Source organism: Haliotis rufescens, unplaced genomic scaffold, assembly GCF_023055435.1.
Source record: "Haliotis rufescens isolate VD_foot unplaced genomic scaffold, xgHalRufe1.0.p SCAF_4, whole genome shotgun sequence".
NCBI classification, from domain to species: Eukaryota; Metazoa; Mollusca; class Gastropoda; order Lepetellida; family Haliotidae; genus Haliotis; species Haliotis rufescens.
The window spans coordinates 58,693,749-58,719,863 of NW_025964112.1; the positions used below are offsets into that span (position 1 = coordinate 58,693,749).

At 41.8% G+C, this 26,115-nt stretch overlaps 1 protein-coding gene across 1 annotated transcript; it reads right to left on the reverse strand.

Moving 5' to 3' along the window:
* Positions 1-25,165, reverse strand: LOC125372489. The gene is made up of 3 exons (XM_048382669.1): positions 24,765-25,165; positions 5,372-5,515; positions 1-3,491 (listed from the first exon to the last, which is right to left on the reverse strand). Exons 1-3 carry the CDS (start codon positions 24,811-24,813, stop codon positions 1,456-1,458), a joined length of 2,229 nt encoding a protein of 742 aa, XP_048238626.1. The 5' UTR covers positions 24,814-25,165; the 3' UTR covers positions 1-1,455.
* Positions 25,166-26,115: the final 950 nt, after the last annotated feature.

A 26,115-nucleotide genomic window follows, 5' to 3' on the forward strand; every position in this document is an offset into this window, starting at 1 on the left:
TAATCGGGGCGAACCAGGATTCGAACCCACAATCATAGGTCTCTGGCGTGCCCAAGGGACGCAACTCTGCACAGCGAATCGCGGCGCCTTAGACGACTTGGCCACCCGTGCCCCCTTTAAACTGATGGTAAATGAAGATAGATATTAGCAGTTATCACAACCCACATGTTCTGTATGTAAACTTGGTAAAGAAGATGAATATAATTTTGTCTTAATCTGTAATTATTATGATGGCATCAGAGAATATTACTTGCCGAAAAAATATGTATGTCTATATCCAACCCTGAATAAGTTACAAATGCTATTATTTGGAAATTGTGATTATTGTAAAAAAAACTATGTAAATTCGTGTCGCAAAGCTATGCCAAGAGACAGATAATTATAAACGCAGGATGTGAGTGAGTGAGTGAGTATCGTTTTACGCCGCTTTAAGCAATATTCCAGCAATATCACGGCGGGGACACCAGAAATGGGCTTCACACATTGTACCCATGTCGGGAATCGAACCCGGGTCTTCGGCGTGACGAGCGAACGCTTTAACCACTAGGCTACCCGACCGCCCCAAACGCAGGATGTGTTGAAGTTTGTTGCATATATTTACGTAAGTGTCCTGTATATTGGCCAGTGGCCTTCATACGAAATAAGGACCTGACTTGACTGGAAATACATGTCATTGCAAATATTTACATAGTTCTTTACGCTGTTGACGTTGTAAACGCCAGCAGTAATATATACAGGGTAACAAGCACAGTAAGATGACACACAACATATATCTGTTACACGAGTAAACACACATCTGTAACATTGACCTTGACCGCACAGAGATGCGAAAACTATACAGAGACCTCCGATAAGTAGCTGCCAGAAACTCTCGGGATGCATCACGTGGAGCCGGTTCATGACAACTCAAAATACAATTGATTTACAAGCACAACTTCAGCCCATCAAGCAGAAGATTCAGTCCCAAAAAGGTCACAATATTTCATACAACTGTAAAGTGTCACATAACGATAGTATGAAAGATTAAGGAATTATTACACGTAGATGTGTGGTGGGAAGTTATGAGGTATATCATACGTAGAGCCGTGTCATCCTAGCTGGCGTGAGTGAGTGAGTTGGGTTTAACGCTGCTTCGAACAGTATTTCAGTTACATCACTGCGTGTCAGCTTGGTGTGGGAGGGAAATGGTGAAGGTCGTAACGTTTACCACTTTGGTGACACCCACAAGTACGGCATGGTGCTGACAAACCTTGAAACATAATCAGGACTAACCCACGATCATAGTTTTTTGGGCGGCCTTAGGGACTTGGTTCTTCACAACGAAATGTGGCACCTTAGACGATTGGCCATCCGTGCCCCAACATTACCAAGCTAGATAACGCATGGGGATCAGTTCATCACCACACATCCAACACTTATTTGGTTCCTCACTTTGTAACATTATTCTTAGTTTATTCACAGTCCCATGAGACACACAAACAGGACCACAGCACACAACACGAAGCTGCCCCTTGACGTCACTGCTGCACGACTTCCGGTTAGCTCTGCTTCTGTTTTTTCCACAAGGTCCTCCTCAAATCCTTTCAGATTCTCCGTAAGAGATTCATCCAGGAATATGTCTTCCTTCGTGTGACCCCTCGTATCCCTCTGGGCCAATGTGGTCTGGTTGGACTTTTTCAAAGTTTTGTTGACATCCATCGATGATTTGGGTGACATGGTGCTTGCATGAAGCTCAAGGAAGTCGGTGAGTTGTACGTTCTTGTGATGTTTGGTGTGCTTAGCAGTCGATCCATTGGTGTTTCTGTTTCCGTTATCAGAGACTTCTTTATCACTTACTGTCTTATTTTGCGTGTCGGTCTTATTCCAGGAACTATTGTCGCGCCAGATGTACGGGAGGGTGGTTTGTCGAGTTCCCGAGTGGGTCAATGGAATTGTAATATTTCGTTTCATAACAGTCGTTGTTTGTTTATATTCTGGTTTTGACAGTTTTGTTGATGTTGTTGTCGTTGATTTTGTGACATGTACGGATTTGGTAGTTTCCGTTTTCTTTCCTGTGGTTTTTAAATCTTTGATTTGCTGTATGATGTTGTCAAGGCCCATAGAAACGTCCTTCTGAGTACTCTTCTTACTGTGATCTACATCATTGCTAGTAACGCGAGGAGCCTCCGTTTTGCCTCCCTTCTTGCCCTGACTACCTTCTTCCAAAGCAACACCATCATTTTGTGAAGTACTATTAACTTTAGGCTTTGATTCATTAACCTTAGCTTTTGCTGCAGCAACTTTATCAGCGTCCTGGGTTGTCTTGGTCGTGTTGGCCCTGAACGTTTGGATGAGACCCTCTTCTCTATCTTCCTCTACGATCATATTGGACATTGGTACTTCGTCTTCTCTCAATTCCTCTCGCTCAAGTTCTTCCTCAATAGCACTTCTGGGCCAGATCACCACCCCGTCAGATCCTCGTCCAATTTCGCCAAAAGGATCCACCTCAAACTCCTCTTCATACAAAGGTTCAGAGTCATCGTCGTCAAGGAAACGGGCATCGTTTTGTTCCTTCCTCTCAGCCTCGTAATCTTTAGTGTTATCATAGTTCGGATTCAGACCATGTTCGTAGTTTTTTCTGATACTTTCTTTCGTCAACATCTCTTCATGTTTAGTTTCTGCAAGAGCAAGATCAATACTTGCGACGTAATCGTTAGCCTCCTTGCTTGGCATGCTTTCCTCCTCAGTCTCACTTACAGTGTAATCTACAACTTTTTCTTCATCCTTCTTCGTCTCAGACCCATCGTCTTGAGAGTAATCAGCAACGAATACCTTCTCAGCAGCAGCCATTTCTGTCAAAGATATACCCGAAACATCAAAGTCGTTCTTGTTCTGTACAGAGATACTTGTCTTCATCTGGTCTGCCACAGAAGTGAATTTATTACCAGGGTTCGATGTAATATGGTTGACAGCCAACTCGGGTCTAGTGTTGGCCTGGATAGCATTCAAGTCTTTACTAACCATCATTTTCCTGTTTTCACCCACAGCCTCAAGACGTGACCCATTAGCTTTCTTCTGCATGCCAAGTTTCAGCATCTCGGTGTTCGAGTTTCCCTTCTTTACATTTGCAGCTTTTAGAGGAGTCGGGGTAACAATGAAGGGGAATTTCCTTGCCTGGGTGCTGAAGAATCCTTGACGTTTTGTTGCGAGCCACATTTCTCGTCTTGGCCCGGACTTGATATTGCTTGCCCCTTTAAAGCTATGGCTCTTGTATGGTCTTCCGAGAGTGTCGTAGTTTTGAATTGGTGCGTACCCACCCTTGTAGTCCCGTGGGGGTATTTCCTCCCCGGCGTAGCTGACGGTTGGGAGGTGGATGGGGCTGGGGTTCCCGCTGTTACACAGGTCAGTTGTGCACGACTCGTAACATGTGATGAGTTTGGAATCCTGGATGCAGAGGTTCCCACGAGGAACGTTGTCACAGAGTCTGGCAAACGACTTCACTCGACCAGTTTCTGAAGAGATAGATTTAATACAATGTAAGAGGCATAAACCATTATAATTTTGTGCATTATATCTCACTCTATTCAGATACACTGTCAGGCAAATGAAAGTCTCCACCAACCTTTGACGGTGGCTAAATAGGAACAACAAGACAAGAAATGGTCATTGGATGGTGATGTATTTGATACGGGCATCATGGTCATAGATGTTTTGGACGTGATGTTTGCACTGTTGCAAGTGTATATCTCCCCGCCCCCTACCCTTCCGCTCCCTCGTCCACATTTCCCCATCCCAATTTGTACTGTTGGACCAAGGATCATATTCGAATCGAATCCACGATAGCGGATCCTTGCACGCTAAGGCACGCTTCTTTGCGGCGCATTAAACCACTCGGGTCCGTAGTCCATGATGTGTATGTGTTGTCAAGGCGTCGGTGTACCCCAGACGTGAATACATGTTAACGTATCATATATATTTAAAATTTAGAATTGCTTGACAGTGAGAGAGTGAGTGAGTTTGTCTATACGGCGCTTTGAACATTATTTAAGTCATAAAACGGCTTGTCAGCTTGTTGAAGGAAAGCCCGAAGGATGCAGGCTTCAGACGAATCCCACGAGCATGGGATGGTGCCGACAAACATAGAAACATAATCAGGGAGATTCGAACCCACGAATGTGTTTCAGTCACGGCTTAGGGACGCAACTCTTAACAGCGAATTGCTGCGCCTCAGACGACCGTACCCAAGCTCCTTCCCAGCGCGTGACACCTTCGTTACATTCTCCGTCACATCGCTGCCACCAGTGTGGGCGCGGCCATTACAAGAATCTTGAACTTTGCTCTCTAAGCCCAAATGTAAAAACGTTTATACTTGATCAGATTGGTTCGAGATTGCGGACGAAAGTGAAGATCAACCAACTCCCCCCTTACATTCTTACTATACCAATAACATGATGGTTGAAATGAAATAGAAATTAAATATGACAAAGAAAGTAATTAAGCTGGAGTAAGAGTATTCGGCGTCACGGCAGTCATCACTTGTTTGTAAACATAACGGTCAGTCGGTTGCGAGATCAACTCCAAGCATGGTTGTGGCCACCCATCACAGTGGGGAGCTTTGACTGGCGGCAGCGATAGTAAAGAGAGCTTCGAGAACGGGATATCGCTGTGAGGAGCTTGGACCGGACCACCTGTCACCGGATGCTTGACAAACACCTGTGATGTGTTTTTTGTTGTCATGAATAAGTTTGCTGATACATTACAATCTTTTTAAGTGTTGTACAGTATATGGCTGATTATATATGATACGGGTTATGAGTGAATAAGTAGGCCAGTTTTACGTGCTCTATGCACAGCTACATGATACTGTTTGTGATGTCAGCTTGATATCACATTGTATGTACATATGATATACAGGTAGAGCGTGTTTGACAAACAAGAATGTACAGCATTATTTATACGTTTATTTCGTGTGCATGTAAGAATGTCATGTTTGTGTGTTAATGTGTGTATGTATGGATGTGTGCGGGCGGGCGGGCGTTCGTGCTGGTGTAACACCTAAATCAAATGTATAATATTTTTTATGATATGTTACAGTACTTGTTTCATCTTATTCTATAATGTCATGCAACATGCGTATTGTGCCTGTCGACCCGTGAAGATCCGGGGTAAGAGGCGACTAACGGGATCGGGTGGTCAGGCTCGCTGACTTGGTTGATGCATGTCATCGATCCCAATTGCGTGGATCGATGCTCATGATATCACTGACTGGATTGTCTGGCCCAGACCGCCGTCATATAGCTGGAATATTGCTGAGAGCGGCGTAAAACAACAAACAAACAAACAAAAAATATGCCTGTAGGTTTGACCGCATTTCGGTTATTTCTGAACGTACCTGCATCGATGACCTTCGCGGACAGACAGAAGTTGGCCCTGCAGTTGAGGTAGACGGGCCCGGTACGGACTGCATAGGGTCGAGTCTCACACTCCCTGTCGTCCCCCACACCACTGCACCAGTAGCACATCACGGACATACAACCTGGAGAAGAAGCACCACAATAATTCAACAATGTGATACAAGTGTATTGAATGAAGGCGCTTATCAATGCATGTCGGACACCGCCTTTATATAAAGAACGAAATGAATTGTTCGATAGCTATTACCTTGAAGTTACGAATGACAAAGTTGACACAATTTATGGATAACAACTTATTTACTGTAAAGGCCACTTGACCTTACTTGACAACGGTAAAGGGATCGCCTTCACAGTAAATAAAGAAGTTGTTATCCATACATTGTGTCTACTGTGTAAAGAAAGAAATGTCAACATATATCAGTGGATCAACTACGATTGAAATACATTGAGGGGCGGTCGGGTAGCCTAGTGGTTTAAGCGTTCGCTCGTCACGCCTAAGACCCGGGTTCGATTCCCGACATGGGTACAATGTGTGAAGCCAATTTCTGGTGCATAGATATCTGGGGGCTTTTAAAGTAAATCTTTGTTTCCCCTCGTCCAGAAATATAATACCTCAGTACAGGTGTTTATACCCCTGGATGTACTCTTTGGTATATCCTTTAATATACATGTAGTGTTCATTGCAAGTCCTAAAGACATTTTGTTCTGGGTCTCTAAAGACTCCACATTTCTAAGAAAGACAATGTAAACTGCCGGGCAAAAGTAAGCATATACACGTTTGATGGTTGCAGTGAAATCAATAAGAAATGGTCATTCGATGGTGATGTATCTGAGCCTCAAGTTTGCAGTGTTTCGGCGACTGTTTTCAACCTAGTAACTTTTTTATAACATTTGTAATTATTTGGACAAATGCAAATTTCAAGTGTATTCTTTCTTTTGATCGGCAGCTTATGTCTTGAAGAAGAAAATTATTCTGTTTCTAAAACAAAATCCAAGATGACGTAATTTTATCAATTAAGAATTGACTTTCACTTTGTGTGAGTTCGAGGGAATATGTACCTTCATAGAGTGAGGCCCAAACTGTATGAACGGAGCTTGCCTCCGGGGATGAAGCGCTAAACCTATAGGCCGACGTATGGCTTGTTTACACTGACAGCCAAACAACAACCAGTTGTATCGCGGAATAAAATAGTTCCCCCAAAAGAGAGGTGACATTAGCGTATGTATGCTCAACTTGCTTTACAGGTTTACACAGATTGGCGTCAAGAAATTTCTATAATATCATCATTGGGTGTTAAGAACTACCTCAGTAAGTCAGTCAGAATGACAGCGCGTCGTAATATATTTACATCAACTATAAGATCATTGAAAGGTGACTAGAAAGATGTGTCAAATAAATACTAAGGTACATTCATAGATTTCTGTAGACTGTAACTGTCAGTCCAGACACGGTTCTACGCTAGTGGATGTTCATTTCTACGTTGTGTTTACAAGGATGGGTAGTAGCGAGGATATTCGTGAACGATCATGCAGTCAAACTCTCTGACTTTTCTCAATGTTAACGATTTCACGATTAAAGGGTCTAAAGTATAAGAAACAACGCTTTTGCATGTATTCGTGCAAGGGAATTCCCACGGGTTTCCCCAGTGTGGATGTTGTCCGTCAGTGTTTGCGTCATTTAAATAATATTGTCTCAAAGTCAAATTGTGTCGTTCATACGTTTATGAACGTCAGTTTCGCGGCCTCTCTTCCACGAAAAGCTGTATATCGTGTAAACTTCAAATTAAAAAATTATTTTGTTATGTCATGTGGTATTATTCTCAATAACGAAGCAATGTGAAGTCACGTCGCCTCATCGGACTAATTTGCATTCGCTTAAGTTCACATATGAATTATCGGAAAGTCATGACACTTTATCGTTCCACTCGTATGGAGAATATTTTCTATTAGATAATACTAGTGACACTGGCCAATGACGGAAATAAAGAATTGACTTGATTATTATATTTGTCTGAGTCCGAGAGACACAGAGGCCAGTGTTCTGTAACAGATTGTGTGGTCAGTACAGTGTCTTTCAGCATAGGGACATCCCTCAATAAGATACAGTGAGTGAGTGAGTGAGTGAGTGAGTATGGTTTTCCACCGCTTGTAGCAGCATTGCAGCAATATCACAGCAGGGGAACCAGAAATGGGCTTCACACATTGTACCCATGTGGGGAATCGAACCCGGGGCCGGGTCTTCGACGTGACGAGCGAACCACTAGGCTACCTCACCGCCCCTATAAGACAAAGGGCAGCACTGTTACCAGTGGGTGGATCACTGTATTGACAGTAAGTTATTAATGACAAACTTCATGACACATACACATGTAGGACAGACGTTGCCATTATAATGATTATATTGTATTTGACACTTATGAAATGTCAAAAGATGTTCAAGAAGCAAAACTTTGTTGAGGTGAGGTGAGGTGAAATGGGGTTTAACGTCGCGTCCAAGATTATTGCATTTATATAGCGACGTGCATGCACGTGTGTGTGTGTGTGTGTGTGTGTGTGTGTGTGTGTGTGTGTGTGGCTGCTTGTACTAGTCCGGACTGAAGCCGATTTATAGTGCTACCAGACTGAGATACCATGCCGCAATTTAACATGAATACCCCAATCAGACACAGTATACTGACTCCGAGCCGACCAGTCCTTGTTTTAGCCCCTTAGCGCCAGACATGGTAACGACAAGTACCATCTTTTAACGTCTTTTGTATGACGCGGCCGGGGATCGAACCCCGAACCTCCCGCTCTCCGGGCGGAAGCTCTATCTCTAGACCACTGAGGCGGTCTACTTTGTTGAGTATTTGGTGACTAGCATCTTACCACGATAGTAATATATACAGCAAATTTCATTCTTTGTTGTTTAAAGCCGCTGAATTTTCCAGCCAAATGACGGCGCCCCGTAAACAATCGATTTTGAACCAGAGAAGCTGGTGATTGATATTATGAGCTAAGCCCCAAACCACCGGGTTACGATGACATGCAATCAACCAAGTCACCGAGCCTGACTATGTCCATTTATCGCCTCCAACAAGCATATGGTGCTGTGGGACATTCTCATCGCCCGGAATCCCCACTTGGGCAATGTATCAATAACACGTCATGTTGACAACACAGCAACAACACACATGTATTGTGGTTCTACAGATGCATGAGGTCTCAAAGTATTTGTTTGTTTGTTTGTTTGTTGTTTTTTGCCGCACTCAGCAATATTCCAGCTATATGACGGTGGTCTGTAAATAATCGAATCTGGAACAGACCATCCAGTCATTGACACCATGTGCATAGATCTACGCAAACTTGGATACGATGACATGCATCAACCAAGTCAGCGAGCCTGACCACCCGATCCTCTTAGCATGGGTTGCTGAAGGCCTATTCTCAATCCGGATCTTCACGGTTCGACACGGGAAGTGAGAAAGTAAGGTAAGCTTGCGTTAAGTCTTGATAAACCACTAAACACTGCTGAACCGAGTTAAACAGAATCCTAATATATCATTCAAACATTAGAGTCAGCTAACTAGAATATGTAGGATTTCCTGATGCTTGTTCATCTAAAAAACGGGGGCGGTCGGGTAGCCTAAAGGCTAAAGCGTTCGCTCGTCACGCCGAAGACCAGGGTTCGATTCCCGACATGGGTACAATGCGTGAAGCCCATTTCTGGTGTCCACCGCCGTGATATTGCTGGAATATTGCTAAAAGCGGCGTAAAACCATACTCACTCACTCATCTAAAAACATTACAGCCATTGTATATACAAGCAGCTGGATTTCGAAACTAACAAAAACTGTCCTAATATCTAAAACTTAACAAATTCATCTTGACCATCATCTCACTGGGCCTATGCCCAGTATCAATACATCCAACTATGTCCACCTCCACCCAATCCTCCATAAACAACAGCCGCACTACGGCGTCAGGTGTAAATTGACAACGCACCTCCTACGTCTCGAGATTTCCTCATATCCTTTTTTGGTACTTTCAGTGCCAAAATGGTCTTACTAGGATTTGTGTATATCCTCATTGAGGGAAGTGTTCCAGGAATTAATTCCAGATACAACGTACACCTGCAAATAGAGACAATGTCATCTTGAAACGGATTAACTGCCAAGGAATCAGATTACGGCGGATTCCCTGAAACAGTGGTTAGAATTATCATGGATTAGCGACCACTTATCGGGGCACATGTGCGGGGCGGTCTGTTCGTGATAAAGACAGTCCCAAAAACAGCTTTGGAAGTAATCGCCTGTTATAAGTTGGGAATGGTTACATCCTTTTCTTAAGCTGTACCTTTTTTAAACAAAAATGCTGAGTTTGCTGTTTAAGAATTTCATTGTACCTCAAAGTAAAGTGACAAGGATTGACGATCTGAAGACGACAAGATCGATGCCCAATCAACGCCCATAAAAAAAGATCTTGCCGCGATTCTTTAACAGTGTTTCGGTTAGTTTATTGACAATCCATATCAAAAACCGAGTTTGTGCAAAACATCTTCATAAAAAAAGGTAGTTTTGAATTTTGTGCATGGCTTATTATTCGAGTCGCCCTTGAACATTCTTAAACATTACGAGTATGCAATTGGATGCTGGCTATTCCGAAAGTCGAATGTATCCTCAAAGAATGCATCCACAAAGATCTTTGAGAGTCCAAGGCACATTCCTAAACCCTCACTGGTCAGTTGCCCATACATTAACATGGAATTGGTCAAGCATTTTTGATGACGCACGTTTTTGTAACGTTCAAGGTGAAGGACACCAACAATACAACGTGTGTGAACAATTTAACATATGAGAGAGCAGTCACAGTTAGCTTTGATCTTTATTGTCGTAAAGTTGATAGCGGCAGCGGAGTTATTATTTTCTTGCATATTTTCTCACATACAATATTGACCCACTGAGAAACAGCGTGTAGTGTTAAGAGTGGAGCTGGTCTTGTCAAAAGACGCGGCCAATTTGTTATGGAATGTTTACAAATTGACTCATGATATTAAATGTTTGGTTCGACAACTTAGAATATTGTTCACGGATTGTTTGATATCCAAAACGTTCTTGAAAGCAACAAAAATAGTTTTGCGATCTGGAAAAACAAAGAAATTCCGCTACCTGTAAACAAACATGCATATCATGGCCATCAATGTTCGAATTTTGCACTTGATCAGTAATCTCTGAACATGTATAGTTTAACGCAATTATATAACTCAGATTTTATGAAGCTAAAAGCGACAAACACTTTCCATTTTCATAAGAAATGTCTGCTAAAAGCAGTCTCGATTGTACGATTCCGACTTTATCATGATAATGTGCTTATGAATCACTATCACAAAGTGACGATACCTGGTGTTCGCGAAAAGGTGAGAGTATCCCGCTCCACCGGTCACAAACACATGCAAAGGCACGTGAATTATTCACCTAAATGTTCACGAACATTTGGTACATGTCAAAATAGGGGTGAGGTGAGGTGAAATTGGGTTTAACGTCGCGTCCAAGATTATTGCACTTATATAGCGACGTGCATGCACGTGTATGTGTGTGTGTGGCTGCTTGTACTAGTCCGGACTGATGCCGATTTATAGTGCTAGCTCACTGAGATACCATGCCGCAGTTTAACATGAATACCCCACTCAGACACAGTATACTGACTCCGAGCCGACCAGTCCTTGTTTTAGCCCCTTAATGCCGAGCGCCAGACAGGGTAACAACAAGTACCATCTTTTAACGTCTTTTGGTATGACGCGGCCCGGGATCGAACCCTGGACCTTCCGCTCTCCGGGCGGACGCTCTACCACAAGACCACGGAGGCGGTCTCAAAATAGGGAATGGGTACCCGATATGATAGGTGGATGTAAAGACTTTATGGCGCCTCGAGGCAGCTTGGGTTGTATACTCCCCAGGGAGTTGAGAATGATAACTGGGATGCGAGCGGATCCACTGGTCGGTGAACAAATAAAACCACATTTGAGCAGATACTAGTATCTGGATGCCTGCAGTATATAAATGTATAATATAATACAAAAACCAAAAAAACACACAAAAAACATCCACGTCTTCGGCGTGACGAACACTTTTATCACCAGACAACCCAACTGCAGCTCCACATGTTACAGAACAAAGATACAGGATTTAATTTTGGAAAGCAAATAGCTACTCCATCGTCTCTCAACAAATTAACAGGACCAATTTGCAAACACGCTGCCTTTTAACCGATCATATAACAACAAGACTTATTCTAGTCTCCGTGACGTACTCAACCCAAGGCTGCATTGTGAAACCCTTAACGCTGGTCTCACGAAGTATGGCATAAATGAAGCCACTACGTTGCCAAAACAAAGAGAACAGAAAAGGTGACCCGATTTACCGAGAGGAGGGTGGAGTGAACTCTGATTGAACAGGCCTTGGGAAACTGTGTCATTAATCTGGAAGGATCAGGCAATCTTTGGACAGCTTTAGTTAAATCTGCTTCAAACAAAGTACCAAACAACATTACCGCCGTTTTAACATTGGGCACAGCTGGCCAATCCCTGTTGACGGAATGTATACACCTTGAAGACACGGTGTCCTGGTACCTAACCACAGCAGTGACCACGTGCCTTAATTGAAGGTTGGTAGGCATTTCCTGACGTCACTGGTCATGTCATGTCGGCTTGACCGCCGCCGTCATGGACGGCAGTGATGATGGTGATATAGGGTTTAACTTGAGATTGGAATTGTAATTGGGGTTTCCGGGACAGAATATATCCGTTGTTCCCCATGTTGTAAGTTTGTTTGTTATTTATCGCCGCGCTCAGCAATATCCCAGGTATATGACGTCCGTTCTTGTAGAGTAAAATCTAAATCCGTTTGTATCAAAATGTGTGACGTAGGTACTTGTGTCATCGCAACCCATGAGTTAATGCTCAATCCCCAAACCACTTATTTTCAGGCCCATTCTTGATTATTTAGGGGACTCATAGTCTTGCTGACTATGGCGGAGAACAACACTCACTTCGACTTTGTTCGAGGATGTTTACTTTGTGCGCCATAGAGAGTCAACTAGCAAAGTAATATTTGCTCCCGTAAACATTCCGGGATAGAAACAGTCTAAATGATATTCCTGCAATATCAAGGCGGGGGACACCAGAAATGGGTTTCACACATTGTACCCATGTCGAGAATCGAATCCGGGTCTTCGGCGTGAGCTTGTCGTAAGAGGCGACTAACGCGATTGGGTGGTCAAGCTCGCTGCCTTGGTTGATGCATGTAACCATACCCCAATTGCGTACATCGATGCTCATGATGTCAATCACTGGATTGTCTGTTCCAGACTCGATTATTTACAAACAATAGATTTCTATATTACATGTGGTGACTGGGTCCCAAGCACTCAACGGATGGTTGTGAGGTTGATTATGTGTCACCATACCCCGATGACGTGGGCGTTCCTCATAATATCAACCACCGGTTTGTCTGGCCCAAACTCGGACACCACAGGTCGTCCTGACACACCTGTCTGACATTGCTGTCTGTGGCGTAACCAACAACAAACATGATAACCAGGGGCAAGAGTAGAGGGGGTACCTGTCCAGTCTGGGAGGTACCTGGGTGGTTCCTGGGTGGTTCCTGGGTAGTTCCTGGGTGGTTCCTGGGTAGTTCCTGGATGGTTCCTGGGTGGTTCCTGGGTGGTTCCTTGGTGGTGCCTGGGTGGTTCGAATCCCGATTCGCCCCGATTATGTTTCTAGGTTTGTCAGCACCATACCCGTGCTCGTGGGTTTCACCAAAGTGGTGAACGTCTGAGACCTGCGTCACTTCGGGCTTTCCTCCCACATTAAGCTGACACGCCGTGATATAACTGGAATACTGTTAAAAGCGGCGTTAAACCCAACTCACTCACTCACTCACTCCGTATAGTAGCTATAATATATTAAGACATAGGTTCGCATAATGCAATTTCTATTCCAGGTATATTTACTTTACGAAAACACTATATCTCATATCTGTAATCTCTATTGATAAAATGATTTGACAGATTTGGAAACGTTTGTAAATTAGAAGTATTGGAATGGCATGCTCTACTTAATCCGTGTCAGTATACCTCAAGGAATGGCCATTTAACAGAATTGAAATCCCAGAACGAATGTAGAATGAAGTCACATGACCAGCATCCAAGTGAAAATATCTGAAATAAATCTGGTTAAGAAATATCGACAACAATTAGCCTTTGAAGGATAACCAAATTGAATACCTAACAGAACAGACCAGTCGTGTTCCAGTAAAGTTTAACAGGCGAAAACAATTCCGAATGACACTGTCAACCAACAGCTTCATCCAATGGCATGTTCATCGTTGTTGGGAGGCGACAGGGACATGCTAAGAATGGCAACATACCAATGTACAGCGATATAAGGACAACGAAGTTACTTCCAAACATCTGTCCGTGTTATCCTCCCACAGTATATACATTATGTTATTAACTATAAACTATATATTCATGGATTCCCACCCAACAAGCGTGTACTCCCTTTTCTGGGAACAATAACAATCTACGATCCTCTGCCAAACTCCATGTCAACAACAGGGCTATTTTTGTAGGCAGAGAAACTAGTGTCAAGCTCTACTCAGAATTGCGATAATTCAGGGACAACAGAAACAGCAAAGCGTTAAATCCGTACACTGTGGATACGTCAGTTGGGACAACGGGAAATATGTTTGTCCAGAAATATACCAGGATTTGTTCCACCCCGCGGCATGGGGAATAGGGGAGACATACTGGTGTGTTGTTGACGGTAGGGACGTGTCTTGTGTTTCTAAAATTACTCGAACAATAGAATTAAGGGGATTGTTTCTAAAATTATCAAATTCTTTTTTGAATTACAAATTCCTTGTGACTGTTTAAACAATTCGTATTACTAACTTTTCTCAGCAGACTATTTTTAAAACTGTTGAAAAATTAAAAAAATGAATATCGATCTCAATGGCACTGATTGATCGGCACTCATGAAGTTGGTGTGTAAAACAAAACATACACGTTTATCGATGACATCTTCTGGTATATTGCAGCTTGAAAACCGTGTAAGAATCTACGAACTATTTGACCAGCCTTCGTAAACCAGAAATTGTTATCCAAAATGTTGAATGTTTTTTAATCGATCTAGAAGTGATCGATATGAAAGGATTCGTGAGTTGGTGTAAGCTATGTGAGTCCTCCCATGTTTGCCAGTATAGCTAACACAGTAGGCATACCATTGTATTGAACAAAACAGTGAACAGAAGTCGTGTTCTGTACTTATAACCAGCAGAATCTCCGCACTTGTTGGTTGGTTGGTTGTTTTACGCCGCACTCAGCAATATTCCCGCTATATGACGGCAGTCTGTAAATAATCTAGTCTGGACCAGACAATCCAGTGATTGATATCATGAGCATCGATCCACGCAATTGGGATCGATGGCATGCATCAACCAAGTCAGCGAGCCTGACCACCCGATCCCGTTAGTCGCCTCTTACGACAAGCAAAGACGTCTTTTACGGCAAGCATGGGTTGTTGAAGACTTATTCTACCCCGGATCTTCACAGGTCTTCGCACTTGTACATCACTGACGTCATTCAAAATAAACATGTTTTATTGTTTATCAGTATATGCGCTATCGTGTCACTAATTTCAATACCTTTTTAAATGTGACTTCTTTTATAATTCACGTAGATTGTACATCAGCAGCAGATTTATTACTAGACCAAACACCATGACAACCATGTTATTGTAGTAAGATTAGTGTTTTTAACAAAAGCTTTGTATGTTCACTATGCAAATTAATAATGTATTCTATTCTATTTACAAAGCATGCCATTTCACCGCTGTAAACCGCTTCGGTGTCGCCGGTCTGCGATTTGTGAGCGAAATCAAGATGATGTTGTAACAGGATTGTCTGGTCCATCACTTGATTGTCTGGTCAAGGCGTACTGCTGTGCGGCTTAAGGCAACAAATACTGATTATTTTATTGAAAATTGTGTGAGAGGCAGTACGACCCATAGGTCTGGACATGCTTACCCTGTCCGCGCACACCTGGTGTTATCACTGAAGCGTGTAGATCATACCCTTTCGACGGCTATATTGCTTTTTACATCCAATGGAACTGCCGATAATCGAAACTTACTATTCCCTGGTGTGGACGTTTTGCATTCTGTATCGAGTGCTAAAAGTATGGGATCCTGGCCACAGACGCACACTTAGAAATACCGAAACACAGACACAAAATATTTGACCCCCAAAATCAATATTTTGTTGCCACACATTTTCGGTGAGTGAGTGAGTAAGTGAACGAGTGAGTTTGGTTTTGCAATTTTCAAAAACATGATCATTATCAAATAACTTTTAAAATGATTAAAACAATTGATAGGACGTTCAACGATTCACCCAATGGAGGTAAGGTGAGCCGGCCGGTTGAAAAACACACTTCTGTACAAATGTTGTTTATCTTAATTCAAAGTGTAAACCCGTCCACGCTTGATCAACACAACAATATTCTTAATCCACAAAGATGTGTCAACATAACTTCAAACTGATTTTTAACTCCGAAAATTGAAAGTGTAATCATTTAATCTCTCTGCGAGCCTTGGCCTCCAGACAGCGGTATTGGACTCAATAAAAGTCTCACTTAACGCTCAGCTTCTTCTAAAACCTCGTTAGCACTCATACTCAATTTGTACATAATATTTGCCACAGTTTTGAGAAGCTTATGGCAACAGGAACAGATTGGTGCAAGGCGCGGTGAAATAACACAATAGTTGACGAGGCGAGCACTTTTACCCCAGGGATTAAAATATCGAGACACCCCAGTTTGAAGTTATCTAGAATGCGGGGAGACTAGGGCAAATTAACCCATTAGGATTTAGGCAGGGGTAGTAAATCTCTGGAGTATGGCTACTCCTGTGTTTTAGGTTTAGCAAAACAACCAAACTTTCCGGCGAATATTTGTAAAGAATTTAAAAAAAGAGTTTTCTCATTACAAAAACTCTCATTAGCATATTTGTCCATATAAGGAAATTCCTTCAGTTTTTGTTTTCCTTTGAAAAGAACAGCCACGATCATGTTGAAAGCATGGGTGTCATTTGGTTCATTTTCGAAAAATCCTCCAGATGCACTCAAATCGTCTCCATAGCTATGATCACGTGATACCGAGCCGAACATATTTGCGTTGTTGTCAAATATGCGCCTTCTCTTGATTCGAATTTTAACACTCTTCTATTGTTAATTGTATAATCCCGCATTCGCTGTGAACGCTCTTGGCCGTGAAACACGTGGTCCTTTCAAACAGAAGCCAAGAATACCGTAACATTATTCTTCTAAACAATATCTCTGTAATTTGCAAAATATTGTGTTTATGTCGTAACGAATGCAGCATGTCAGAGCAGTTTGTATCAGATATGCGCGGAATACTGTTTACATCAACCTGTTTTAACATTTGCAAACCATCGCGCAAATATGTGAATGAAACAGTGTCAACATTTGCAGTATCAATCATGAACAAAAGCCGTCCATTAATTAAAAAATGTTTTGTTTGTTAGTGAGGATGAAAATACATTTAAAGGAATTCGTGCAAAAACCTATTTTTTAGTTCATCACAACAAAGTTTGATTTTTTTTTTTTTTATTAAATTCAGTTCATATTTGCAACACGTTTGTTCACACAGAATCAAAATCATATCCTTCCATATTCAAAAACATCAAAAGTAAAAAGAGACATATGCAAACATGCGTTTTTGGCATCGAACTGAAACGTGCGCTACATTGTTGACATTTTACTAAATGTCTCCACTTTGTTCAAGAGTGTTTGCCAGGTCCGATGTAAATACACAATGTACCACATTCAAACTGATATTCGTTTTCCCACCTCCTAACACAATGTCACTTACGGTACTTTTGGAATGAACAACGAGTAGCCGTCCTACTGACAGAGCAGAATTTTGTACTCTTTTCGTGAACACCCGTGTTATCACTGATTTTCATCATCCATTATATGAATTTCATTACCATTTTGGACCCGTGAAGATTCCGGGGTAGAATAGGTCTTCAGCAACCCATGCTTGCCGTAAAAGGTGACTCTGCTTGTCGTAAAAGGCGACTAACGGGATCGGGTGGTCAGGCTCGCTGACTTGGTTGATGCATGCCATCGATCCCAATTGCGTGGATCAAAGCTCATGATATTAATCACTGGATTGTCTGGTCCCGACTCGATTATTTACAGACCGCCGTCATAAAGCTGGAATATTGCTGAGTGCGGCGTTAAACAACAAACAAACAAACAAACAAAAATTACCATTTTGCCTTTTGTCCTATGGAATCTTTTTCGGAGGGTAATACAGACTGATTATCCTCTGGCGATTTCTTTTTTAATATAGGTTACATTATCAGTATGTTTACGATTATTTTACGAAAATGCCTTGCTGAAACTATTAGTAAATCAATAACGGTTAAAACCGATGTTTCATGTGGCATCAACGACTTTTTCGTGTATTCATTGTATACGACTTAAGAGAAGTTAAGGACCATTGATTACTTTCATATAACTATCGTTAATCTGCTATGTCTGTAATAGCATGGCAGATTGACTATAATGATATGAAAGATTTGGGTTTTCCTTACTTTTTTTAATAATATTTGAGCTAAAGTTGCAATGTTTGCGTGATGTAATTTCTTTATGAATGTGTCTTATTGTGAGGAAATTTATTTCATGAATCATGTGACATGTGACAGTTGGGTGTCACACGTGTAATGGGATGGTACCCACAAGGCAAATTCATAACCTTGATGCCACGGAATACAGAGATCTAATATTGGCACAAACCCGCTGTCTGGTCATTTGTGGGCCGACCAAATATAACGCAGTCAGCCTATCGGTTGCCCATTATGAGATGAAATCATCAAGTATTTGATGCAAATAGACACATTCAATATTAGCTGAATCAGATGGTCTGATGAAATATAAAACGTGAACGGCAGAGAATAATCAGAGAAGATTATCATCCGAAACAGATTCTATAAAAAGTATACGAATGGATCACTAAAAAACAGTGATGACGTGGTAACGTGCTTATATTGGTTTTCTGAACAGCATCATCATAAACAATTTTTGGGTATAATTAACAATAACAATCTTTATCAAGTATCCAGGGGAAGTGAGTGACCATGTTGTGTGAGGCGCCACAATTCGTTGTGTGGAGTTGCGTCCCCTAGAGGTACCAGGAACCTATGATCGTGGGTTCGAATCTCGGTTCGCACTGATTAGTGTCAGCACCATACTGGTGATATATAGCGGGTAATGTGGTAAACGTCTGAGACCTGCCTCACTTCAGGCTTTCCTCCCACATCAAGCTGACATGCTGTGATATAACTGGAATAATGTTCAAAGTGGGGTTAAAACCAACTCTATCAACTATTCAATGTGACAATTTGTCCGAATTACACGCAGGTTCCATTGACAAACCGTGTCGAGTTACATCGACATTCATATCACCAGATCGTTCTCTTGTGGTGATGACGATTCTCCTTGAAAACGGAGCCGGTGGCCTTGTGGTTAAAGCGTTCACTCGTCACGCCGAAAGCTCGAGTTCCATTCTCCACATGGGTTTAATGCGTGAACCAATTTTGATGTCCTCTGTCAGCACCATACCCGTGCTCGTGGGTTTCACCGGAGTGGTAAACGTCTGAGACCTGCATCACTTCGTGCTTTCCTCCCACATGAAGCTGACACGCCGTGACATAGCTGGATTACCGCTAAAAGGTCGCGAAACCATACTCACTGATTTGGAGTAAACAGATCTTTGATTAAGAGTGAGTGAGTGAGTGAGTTGGGTTTAACGCCGCTTTTAACAGTATTCCAGTCATATCGCGGCGTGTCAGCTTAATGTGGGAGGAAAGCCCGAAGTGATGCAGGTTTCAGACGTTTACCACTTCGGTGAAACCCCCGAGCTCAATCATAGGTTTCTGCCGTGCCCAAGGGACGCAACTCTGCACAGCGAATCGCGGCGCCTTAGACGACTGCGCCACCCGTGCCATTCTTTGATTAAGATCTTCTGAAGCAGTGGCGTTTTTACAGTTGTATTTTCAATTATCAAGCGTCCAATGCAAGCATAGATTTATCTAGACGTCCCCTTTTTCATCTATTTGAATCGAAATAATTCGAAGAACCTTCTTTTTAAACGTTTCGTTCTAATCGTTTTACTCATAATTAGTAAAATATTTAATAATCTACTACACAAGTCACTGGCTCTGAATTCTGTATAGTTTATTGGTAGTTTAATGACAGTAGTCAGCAAGGAAACAAAATCAACATTGAGGTAATATAGAAATGAGAATTCTTTATTGAAATAATAAAATATGCTCTACCATAACACGATCTAAACTATCTGATGTAATCAATAGGTTTTGTCTTTTCACCTCCCTTCATTTGTCAACGATTATAATGCTGTATGGTATAACGCGGCATGTTATCGAAATGCTTCTCGGTAGAATAAATCTGACGCACTGTTTGAAAAACAATTCATAAATACATATTACATTCCGGAAGCCAATCCCTATCAAACTCAATGACATGAGATGCTGTCCCACAATTAACCAGCCGTCGCTCCCTGCGGTCAAATCCATTTCTCCGTCACGTGACACCTGGCGGCACACTTAGAAGTCAAATAACAAGTGTTTGACTTGTTTTCGGAGAGTTTGTAGCAAAACGACAATGTCTGTGAGTAATTAAAGCAGCAAACATTAACTTCCTGCGTTAAAAACTTGACTTCTTTAAAAAAAAGCGTTTAAGCACCGGAGAAGAACGATGACCCCCGCACATGTTGACATCGTCATCAGAAGCATTTGCATTAAGTTGCCCCAGTCAAATATACTCCGGTTGAACTACAGATTAAATCAACAAGAAATCAAGTTTCCAATTACAAATTATATCATTGGCAACGCAATTTACATTGGACGTTATTTGTTGTGTGTGTGGCAAGATTTTATTCATTTTCTCTTCAAACTGAGTATATTTCAGTGTTTCGATATAATTGCTTTTTTGGAGGAAATAATGAGGAGATACCCCAGTTGTAAATTCTTGAGTGTCATTTACTACCAGGTCCTCTCAATCCAAGGTACCAGGAGAAAATGTTTGTTTTGTTTGTTTCATGCTGCTTAACGCCGCACTCAGCAATATTCCAGCTTTGTAACGGCGGTCTGTAAATAATCGAGTCTGGTCGAGACAATCCAATGATTGAGCATCGATCCTCGCAATTGGGATACATCAACCAAGTCAGCGAGTCTGACGACCAGATCCCGTTAGTCGCCTCTTACGACAAGCATAGTCGCCTTTTACGGCAAGCATGGGTTGCGGAAGATATATTTTACCCCAGATCTTTACGGGTCCCAGGAGAAAATGAAAAGATGAGTTGTTATTGACGAACACGATTGGTTCTATTTGAATACATCGGATTGCTATCTTTGGACTGTTCTGTTCATTAATGAACACCCGGTGCTTTGTTTGATGTGTTTGACCTTAAAGTTATTTATCCATTGCAATACTGTCAAAAGGACATTCAGTACTAAACTTATTTATTAATCCGTTTGGTTTAAAAGTATATATTTTAAGACAATGATTTTAACGTTTGCTTCCTAAAGAGAACACAAGCAGAATCTGGCACAACATCAAACTGCATCTACGGAGACTCATAACATCAAACTGCATCTACGGAGACTCAAAACATCAAACTGCATCTACGGAGACTCACAACATCAACCGGCATCTTCGGGAATGACAACAGAAAACCACAAACTGCGCCGTTAGGAATTATAACGGCAACACTCTAAGTATGTTGCTTTACTTGGTAACTGTTTTTATAAAACTGCAGTGCGGTTGAGGTTTGAGCTGCGTGACAGTGAGGAGTTTCCCTGTAGATGATGTGTATGGCATTGTGTTGGTAGAATCTATGGCGGCATTTTGAGCACAGTGTGGTGAAGCACCTGTGTCATTAATAGGATTTCCATCATTCTCCATCCATTGATGGATTCCACTTTTTTGTGAGAAAATAGAAGCCAATTTGGTATCATTTGAAATTGTATGAATCACACTGTTTTGTTAATTATATGGGATTTCGATGAACGCAGGTTCTTCTACATTCCAGGAATGCGTTTATATTAATATAAACACTTCAAAGATATTGGCTTGTTACTTTGAAAAGGGTCCGTAGAAGTGTTCTAAATCCGTCAATGTTGTGGCACCATGACACCCCCTTCCACGCATTCCACCCCATGGAGATGGGTCATCAGGTTCAGACTACAGGGCTACAGTGGTCACGAGTCATACCATAGAAATGCATTAGTCATTAGTCATACTACAGGGTTTCAGTGGTCACGTGTCATACTACAGCGCTACAGTGCTCGCGAGAGATACTATAGGACTACAGTGGTCACGTGTCATACTACAGCGCTACAGTGCTCGCGAGAGATACTATAGGACTACAGTGGTCACGAGTCATAGTACATGGCTACAATGGTTACAAGCCATACTACAGGGCGACAGCAGTTACGAGTCATACTACAGGTATACAGTGGTTACTAGTCATACCACTAGTAACAGAGCAACAGTGCTCTCGAGTCAATCTACAAGACTACAGTGGTCACGAGTCATACTACACGGCTACAGTGGGTACGTGACAAACTACAGGGCTAAAGTGGTCACGAGTCAGATTTAAGAGCTGCAATTGCCACGACAAAGACAACATGGCTAGGCATGAGCAAACATCTGAATCACAAACGTTTCCAAGCCATGGCTATCAAGTTAATGTCAACCGCTTTACCAAATACAGATATACGTTCTTCGTTGTGTCCATGTACCATTGTCTGCTACTTTATAAGCAACAGTTATGACAGCTAAACATGACCCCACAACTATTTTCACAACCATTATTTGTTATCTACTTTAAAATCAACAGTAAACATCGTTTTCCAAATCCGACAAGAATCGTGCCAAGACACCTTCACCACCATACACAAACAATACAGTTTTTTTATTTCCAAAACGTGTGACCTCCACATTTTTTGGAACGGCCATTTGTAGTTCAAATTACTCGGAGAGCTAAATTCGGACACAGTGATCATCTTGACAGAGGCACAAGAGAAGCCGGCTTGTGTTCCCTCGTTAGACAGACACTGCCGAAATCGTAAGGCACTCAGTCAGAGAATGTCCCTTGTTGGCTTTTGAGTTCATTCTTCAAGGTGTAAGATACTCTGGAGAAATGGGTGATTTGCATTTGACCACACTATGCACTAGACAATGTATGGAAAGCGTTCATGTTGGTTTTGTGACATCAAGCTGATAATTGTGCTTATTATTTTTAAAATAACACATGACGGCCTTTGTGGTCTAGCAGATAGAGTGTTGCTCGGTGAGCGGAAGATCGGTGGTTCGATCCCTGTCGTGTCATACCAATAGATGTAACATGGTGGTACTTGTTAGCCTACTTGGCGCTCGTCATTAATGTTCTAAAACAATGACTGGTCGGCTCGGAGTCTATATACTGTGCCCGAGAGGGGTATCCAAGGTCAACCGCGTATATCACTGGGCACTATAAAACCGCATTAGTTAGGACTAGTACAAGAAGCCGCACACGTACACACATGTCGCTATACAAGGGCAATATTTTTTAACGCTTCGTTTAATCCGATTCCACTGTACCTCACCTCTAAAATACCTCTCTCTTCATCCTTATCTCCAATACTACTACATCTTGTTCTCATGTTTGTGAAAACCCCTTAATGCACTGTAATGAGTGAAGGGGGCACGGGTGGCCAAGTCGTCTAAGGCGCCGCGATTCGCTGTGCAGAGTTGCGTCCCTTGGGCACGCCAGGAACCTATGATTGTGGGTTCGAATCCCGGTTCGCCCCGATTATGTTTCTAGGTTTGTCAGCACCATACCCGTGGGTTAAAAGCGGCGTTAAACCCAACTCACTTACTCACTCACTGTAATGAGTGAAATGCATTCCTACAGGGAGGAAGGAATTTTTGCTTAACGCGCATGAGCAAGTTTGCAGCTAGTCGCCACGCATTTCTAAAGAAATCCATCTTAATGAGTGAGTGAGTGAGTGAGTATGGTTTCACGCCGCTTTTAGCAATATTCCAGCAATATCACGGCGGGGGGGGGGGGGGGCACCAGAAATGGGCTTCACACATTGTACCTATGTCGGGAATCGAACCCGGGTCTTCGGCGTGACGATTGAACGCTTTAACCACTTGGCTACCCGACCGCCTCTCCATCTTAATGTATAGTAATGGGTGAAATATACACTCACATGTTACTCCTAAACTCATAAGAAACATTTAAAAGCTTTTTCCTTCAATTGTCCCAAAAGAATACCACCATTTTATATAGTTCAATTGAATTTTATATGCAATACTTTTCGTTTCGCAAGCATATATGATTACGAGACAGAGGGTTTTTAAAATAAAATGTTTTAACTCAATATCTGTCGAAACCCTCTAAACCCACCAATGCAGACTTCGCATTCAGATAATCTAGTAATACATCGCATGGAACATTATCTTAAAACCAATCATATATAAATTCGTCTTTCAATGCCTTGTGAATGAATTATTTCCAAAAACAATTGACATTCTGTTATTTTATGACTATCTGGGGGTTCTGAGTGATGGGCTGAACGGTTTAACAATGATATTGGTTGGTTTATACAATGTACCTAATGTATCGCATACACATGATCACGCTTCACTATCTGGTACATGAACGTGTCAGCATCATTTACAACGCATCCAACTGACACCATCGCAAATAACCAATATAGCATGGCTATTGCTTGAACTATTGAAATGTTAATTTTATTTTAATTATCTTTATTGCATTTATTTGAAAATTCTATGAAGTGACCACCTTAAAATTATTTATGTTGCGTCCGAGATAGGTTTGCATACATTTGAGGAACTATGGATTTTAATTTTACGTTTGATTCTGGTGTTAACAGCAACTCATTGAAAACCACACCTTCAAAATGAAATAGTTAGTATATCACGGTTTCTGCGACTTAGAAAGTCTCACAGTCCCTTTCCGCGTACATTTGTTCCAAATGAAATTATACCAAACTACACTCATGTACAATTTATCAACTGACACATATATTTTACTTCCCTGTTTTAAGCCGTCAGGAACATGCAAGGCTTATATTTAAAGCTGAAGTGTGACATCTCATAATTTAACTATATATTTCTACCGTGCTGTGAACTCCATGAGGATTATCTGAGAGATGAATAGAATATTGCTGGATTTGAATCTAAACCATAAGATAAGATTTAAACTGTTACTTACCTTTCCAAACAAACGATGATATCAAGAGAAGTACTAAAGCACGCGACATCTCGAGAATGACCGACTGATGACCCTTCTTGACCAATACCAAAACCAGATGGTGCAAAAACTGTTCGATTTGTGTTCAGCTCGAGCCAGGTAGGTGGGTTACGTGTAGATATTTTAGGTCTTCACTTCCAGAGATCAGAGATGAATGTTTCTCACACGTCCAATCTGCTTTAGTGGACGTTGGAAGAAATGCGCGTTCTCAAGGCCTTTCTACAGAAGCAATTCACTGATGCTATTATCCTGACGTAATACGGAGAGCTGACGGTCTTTTTCGCACCGTTGCCAATAATTACAAGATCCAACTTGCGATGCTCACTTGAGTATTGTTCGATGTTAAGCTAGGTATCAGAGCTGCTGGCTTGTGAAGGCGAGACTGAAGAACGAGCCTGCTGCCGTGTGTTTTGTACTCCTCTGAGTTAATATTGACAACCCTTGCGGACTGTGTGCCTTTTGAGTTACCTCCTTGTTGACTCGGGACGAATTCTAAATGGTTGTCTTTGTTTTCCCGCTCAGCCATACAACAGCACGACGCATTACAAATCAGAGATCAGAAAACTGACCAAGAGGACCCCAGGAATGACCGCTGGTCAAAGACTAGTTGTGTACATTGGGTTTCATGTCTAGGTAGCTACTGCAAGATTTTTGAGAATGTTATAAGATTCATTGGTTAAACACGGTTCGAGATTACTCCTATATTGGAGGACATTAAGTCCAAGGTGTGGCGGCTAGGAACCAGTTGTGGAATGCAGCATTGTTTGTGTTCTATGATTGTGGTCAGCATCAAGGCAGGGGAGACAGAAGTGTTCGTCTCTATAATCCATGGTATTGCCATATAGCAGATCATAATTCACACCTCAAAGCGAAACGTGTTTAAACATTAAAGTAGAGTAAAGGTTCAGCCAAACATGGTAACTCGAAATAAGAAACCTTTCCTAGAATGAAAACATGCTCACAGAAACTCCCAGAATGTGTTGCATAAATTCGTGGAGGCTGTTTTTACCATGCGCATACAGGTAAATATTGCAATATCCTTCAATACGTGATCATTCTACATATATACGTGTGTAGTTGGTATTTACTGACATGCCCGCACGAAATACATGGGTTAGAGAGATTAGTGATAAATACATTAACATTACAAGCTTCTGTCTTGAACTTAATATATGACCTACCAATGAATACTAAAACAAATGAAGATACTTAATAATACATTGAAATGTATAACTGTTTGTTAATGTAACACGTCAGTGGCAGAGAATAACCAGTCTCGATTATATGCCGAATCAGAATTCATTGGGCGTAA